This window comes from Hippoglossus stenolepis, chromosome 14 (genome assembly GCF_022539355.2).
Source record: "Hippoglossus stenolepis isolate QCI-W04-F060 chromosome 14, HSTE1.2, whole genome shotgun sequence".
NCBI classification, from domain to species: domain Eukaryota; kingdom Metazoa; phylum Chordata; class Actinopteri; order Pleuronectiformes; family Pleuronectidae; genus Hippoglossus; species Hippoglossus stenolepis.
Window position 1 is genome coordinate 7,748 of NC_061496.1, and position 5,488 is coordinate 13,235.

Below are 5,488 nucleotides of genomic sequence, written 5' to 3' on the forward strand. Positions count from 1 at the left end.
ATGGAGAGGCCCTCAAAGAAGAGGGACGGAGGACGGAGGACAGAGGACGGAGAGGACGGAGAGAGAGGACGGAGGACGGAGGACGGAGAGGACGGAGAGGCCCTCAAAGAGAGACGGAGGACAGAGGACGGGAGGAGGGGGAGGCCCGGGCCCGGCCTCAGAGAGAGGACGGAGGACAGAGGACGGAGAGGACGGAGAGGCCCCGGGGCCCGGGGCCTCAAAGAAGGACAGGAGGACAGAGGACGGAGAGGACGGAGAGGCCCCGGGCCCCAGGGCCTCAAAGAGAGAGGACGGAGGACAGAGGACGGAGAGGACGGAGAGGACGGAGAGGACAGAGAGGCCCCGGGCCCCGGGGCCTCAAAGAGAGAGGACGGAGGACAGAGGACGGAGGACAGAGGACGGAGAGGACGGAGAGGCCCGGGCCCCGGGGCCTGTTGAGAACCAGGGGACTGAACCTCTGGATATAAACGAAGCTGCTTCAACAGGGAAATGACTCAGGATCAATCACAGGACACATTTAACTTGTAATTGAGTATTTTACTCAGTGTAATTGGTATTTGACCCGAGTGTAATACCATCTTCAGCAGACAGGTGGCGTTACGCAGTGACCCACAACACCCGAGGAACGTGATGAGGAACATCACAGAGCCAACGACGATCAGCAGCAGAGCTGGATCAGCTGTGAGAGTGTCCACCACATCTACACACACACAGACACACAGACACACACACACAGACACACAGACAGACACACACACACACACACACACACACAGACAGACACACACACACACACACACACACACACACACACACAGACACACAGACAGACACACACACACACAGACAGACAGACAGACAGACAGAACAGACAGACAGACAGACAGACAGACAGACAGACACACACACACACACACAACACACACACACACACACACAGACACACACACAGACACAGACAGACACACACACACACACACACACACACACACACACAGACACACACACACAGACACACACACACACACACACACACACACACACACAAACACACACACACACACACACACACACAAACACAGACACACACACAAACAGACACACACACACACACACACACACAAACAGACACACACACACAAACAGACACACACACACAAACAGCACACACACACACAAACAGACACACACACACACAGGCAGTGAATGTTGAAACATGTCAGATTATTACCCCGTGTCTCCCCGTCTCCCCCTGTCTCCCACTGTCTCCCCTGTCTCCCCGTCTCCCCTGTCTCCCACTGTCTCCCGTGTCTCCACCTGTCTCCCACTGTCTCCCACTGTCTCCACCCGTCCCCCTGTCTCCACCTGTCTCCCCCTGTCTCCCCCGTCTCCCACTGTCTCCCGTGTCTCCCCTGTCTCCCACTGTCTCCCCTGTCTCCCCCATCTCCACCCGTCTCCCCTGTCTCCCTGTCTCCCACTGTCTCCCCATCTCCACCCGTCTCCCCGTCTCCCACTGTCTCCACTGTCTCCCCTGTCTCCACCCGTCTCCCCTGTCTCCCCTGTCTCCACCTGTCTCCCACTGTCTCCCCTGTCTCCACCTGTCTCCCCTGTCTCCCACTGTCTCCCGTGTCTCCCCTGTCTCCCCGTCTCCCCTGTCTCCCACTGTCTCCACCTGTCTCCCCTGTCTCCACCTGTCTCCACCTGTAGGTCTGTCTCCCCCTGTCTCCCACTGTCTCCACCTGTCTCCCCTGTCTCCACCTGTCTCCACCTGTAGGTCTGTCTCCCCTGTCTCCCACTGTCTCCCGTGTCTCCCCCGTCTCCCCTGTCTCCCCTGTCTCCCCCATCTCCACCTGTCTCCCCTGTCTCCTCCCACCTCTCCCCTGTCTCCACCTGTCTCCTCCATCTCCATCTCCACCTGTCTCCCTGTGCTCTCCACCTGTCTCCACTTTGCTCCCCTGTCTACCTTCCCTCCCCCCATCCCCCCGTCCCCCCTGTCTCCCCCTGTCTCCCTCTCTTCCGTCTCCACCTGTCTCCCCTGTCTCCACTGTCTCCCCTGTCTCCCTCTGTCTCCTACTGCCTCTGTCTCCTGTCTCCCCTGCCTCCCTCCACCCGTCTCCACCTGTCTCCCCTGTCTCCACCTGTCTCCCCTGTCTCCCCCATCTCCACCTGTCTCCCCTGTCTCCACCTGTCTCCACCTGTCTCCCCTGTCTCCCCCTGTCTCCACCTGTCTCCCTGTCTCCCCTGTCTCCCCTGTCTCCACCTGTCTCCCCCTGTCTCCCCCTGTCTCCACCTGTCTCCCCCTGTCTCCACCTGTCTCCCCCTGTCTCCACCTGTCTCCCACTGTCTCCCCTGTCTCCCACTGTCTCCACCTGTCTCCCCTGTCTCCCCTGTCTCCCCTGTCTCCACCTGTCTCCACCTGTCTCCACCTGTCTCCCACTGTCTCCCCTGTCTCCCCCTGTCTCCACCTGTCTCCACCTGTCTCCCCTGTCTCCACCTGTCTCCCACTGTCTCCACCTGTCTCCACCTGTTCTCACTGTCTCCCTGTCTCCCACTGTCTCCACCTGTCTCCCACTGTCTCCCCTGTCTCCCACTGTCTCCACCTGTCTCCCACTGTCTCCCCTGTCTCCACCTGTCTCCCCTGTCTCCACCTGTCTCCACCTGTCTCCCCTGTCTCCCCTGTCTCCACCTGTCTCCCTGTCTCCCCCTGTCTCCCCTGTCTCCACCTGTCTCCCACTGTCTCCCCTGTCTCCACCTGTCTCCACCTGTCTCCCCTGTCTCCCCTGTCTCCCCCTGTCTCCACCTGTCTCCCTGTCTCCACCTCTCTCAGCTCCACAGAGTTAAAACCTTGTTTGTTTCCTGCTCAGATTATTTCTCTGTCGTCCATGTGACCGACCTTTCTCCTTGGCGATCTTGGCGTAGATCCCCACGGCGATGAGGGCGGAGCTCACCACCTGCAGTCACACAGAAGCAAGCGGGCAAAAAGACATTTCAGTCAAAGGGACGAGTTCTTCGATGAGACATTTTTACACTTATTATCTTAAACGTATAAGTTTGACTGATCCTGAATCATCTTTACAGATATCTGTTGATATCACATCCTGACTAGTATGATTGTTCTTTATGACGTCATGGTGACGATCAGATATGTGTAATTCAGTTTTGACTCTTTCATACAAAGCAGATATCATCATTAGGACATGTGAGGCTTCTCAGCAGATGCTGGTCCAGTGAATCATCTGAGCCACATGTGGAGACTCAGCAGACAGACGTGTTTGAAGTTGTGAGTAAGATGATCAGAAAACACCAGGAATCGTATTAATTCAGTTTGAATCACACGCTGCTCGTTTCACTCAGTCTAAACTAATTCAAAGTATCTGTCATCACATTTGGACTTAGCAGAATAAAAGTTAATGATATCTCTTTCTCTCATTTAAATGAATTGCGTGCACACGGTTTAATCTGAATCTTTTTTTTTTTGCTCGTATGCTTTTAATCCTACGCACTGTTTTATAAATGGTAAATTGTCTGTAGGTATATATGATCTTCCAAAGCCTTTCAGGTAGAAAGTGGCAGCAACAGACATTTAGAGCGCCACCCAGTGTACGTTGCTTAACTTGCAAGGTTTTAGAAAGTGAAGGTAATGCAGCGTCGTCTCGTTTCGTCTCGTCCATCAAAACGAAGACACACCTGGTGAAGGTGAGAGACGAAGCTGGTGGTTCAGGTGTAAATAAAGAATCTGTGTGAAACTTCAACAACAACAGTGTGAAGACGAGTTGAAACAAGTTTCTGTGAATCTGTGAACATAAGAGTCCAACTCACTGGTGTGTTCAGTGGAAACTGGAAATTGAACCGTGACTGGTTTTTGATGTTTAAATGTTCTCAGATCCTCCTGTGCTGGGGTCGGGTGTGGACCCTGGTGCTGTCAGAGGCTGAGTGTGAGGTGAAGGTCAGGTGATGGACGGAGACTCACCCAGAAGACGTAGCAGCAGATGAACAGCGTGTACTTGATTCCTCTGTATCCTCTCATCTCCTCTCAGTCGTTCCCTCACACTGAGGAGACGCTGGATTCCTGCTGACATGACGGCAGGAATCAAACGTGTGGCGGCCTGCACGATGCATTCCTCCCCAGAGGCTCAACCCTCTGCTGTCGTCTGATGTGGTTCAGTCCTCTTCACACCTACTGGGTTTACAGAAGTCCTGTTAGCGCCGCCTGGAGGCTGCGCTGTGCATTACAGCCACAAGGGGAACATCACTCGGAAGAGATCGTTCCTCCATCACTGCATCACACACACAAATATCAGTTCTCTGAATATGTCTGATTATCAAAATCTAGATCCATGAATCTCTGACAAATCAACTAAAACTTTTAAAAAGGTTTTATCTCAAAATGTTAAAGAAAGAGATTAAAAGTTCTGGATCTGCATCAAACTTCATCAGAATTTAATCCGTCCAGTAGATTGGGGGCGGTGGAGAAGATTTGGCTTCTGTCGTGGCAATTTCTGCAATCCCACCTTAACAACGAGGAACGAGACACAATTCTCTTACAGTATTGTCACACTTTAATGCTCAGAGCATGGTGCATACGACAAAGGTTAGTTTGTAATATGCACCCCGATGGGAAACAGTTCTTTGTCTTTATACATTTGGCTCATCCTTCCCACTCTGGTTGGGTTTGTTACAAAGTCAAAGGTCAGGATCTTCTGATGACATCAAGGCAACAATGCTTTAGTTAAAGCAATCAGGCCAAGATTCATTCAGTTGTACAGGATACAGCATGATCAAGGTTACATTGTATGAGATTCAATCATGATCAATCAAAGGGGAAATTAACATGATCATATTGTGGTCAAAATGTTACATTTCCCTTACACTTCACTCCTTGTCTCCTCCCTCTTTTCTCTAAACTGCTCCCTCTCTCCTCCTCTCTCCTATTATCTCCCCCTCCCTCTCTTCTCTTATCTCCTCCCTCTCTTCTCTTATCCCCTCCCTCTCTCCTCCTCTCTCCTCCTCTCTCCTCCCTCTCTTCCTGTATTAAATCAGAGGATTACTTACTGTGTTGTATTCTCTCTGGCTGCTCTCCTGTAACCCCTCAGCAGTCTGAGGACCTGATTGAGGACCATGGGCCTGCTGAACATGCTCTCTTCTATCAAAGAGCGAGCAGAGAAGTTCCTGAATGAGAAGAACACGTTGACAGACTTTCTGGGGAACTTGGAGGAGAAGACTGGGATAAAGAAGAAGATCATTGTAGCAGGTACGTGAGTCGTTCTCCTTGTTGTTCAGCTCCATGAGGAACATGTTGGTTCTGTTGGTTCTGTTTGTCTGTAGCTGCCTGTTGCATGTGGATGGAAAACTGAAGAGGATTCACTTAATCCTCCCTTCACACGAAGCCTCGGCTCATGTTCTGGAACCTTTCTGGGTCACGACTGTGCTGCAGCTCGTTCTCTGTGTTTAAAGTTCACCTTTAAACACAGAAGGGATCTAATGATAA

At 52.2% G+C, this 5,488-nt stretch overlaps 2 protein-coding genes across 7 annotated transcripts in view; one reads left to right on the forward strand and one right to left on the reverse strand.

Moving 5' to 3' along the window:
• Positions 1 to 302: 302 nt before the first annotated feature.
• On the reverse strand, positions 303 to 5,162 carry LOC118121591 (tetraspanin-33). Its single transcript, XM_047342922.1, has 4 exons — positions 5,053 to 5,162; positions 3,971 to 4,180; positions 2,894 to 2,951; positions 303 to 700 (listed from the first exon to the last, which is right to left on the reverse strand). The coding sequence occupies exons 2-4, from the start codon at positions 4,025 to 4,027 to the stop codon at positions 501 to 503; spliced, it is 315 nt and encodes a 104-aa protein (XP_047198878.1). The 5' UTR covers positions 4,028 to 4,180; positions 5,053 to 5,162; the 3' UTR covers positions 303 to 500.
• The window catches only part of LOC118121592 (receptor expression-enhancing protein 6), a 719,670-nt gene continuing 719,300 nt past the window's right edge, over positions 5,119 to 5,488 (forward strand). For all 6 annotated transcript variants that reach the window (XR_007034813.1, XM_047342917.1, XM_047342916.1 and 3 more), the window contains exon 1: positions 5,119 to 5,251. Coding sequence is in view for 5 of the 6 variants with exons in the window: in XM_047342917.1 (XP_047198873.1) it covers positions 5,119 to 5,251 (133 nt within the window). In the remaining variant the exon portion in view is untranslated. The remainder of the gene's footprint in view (positions 5,252 to 5,488) is intronic.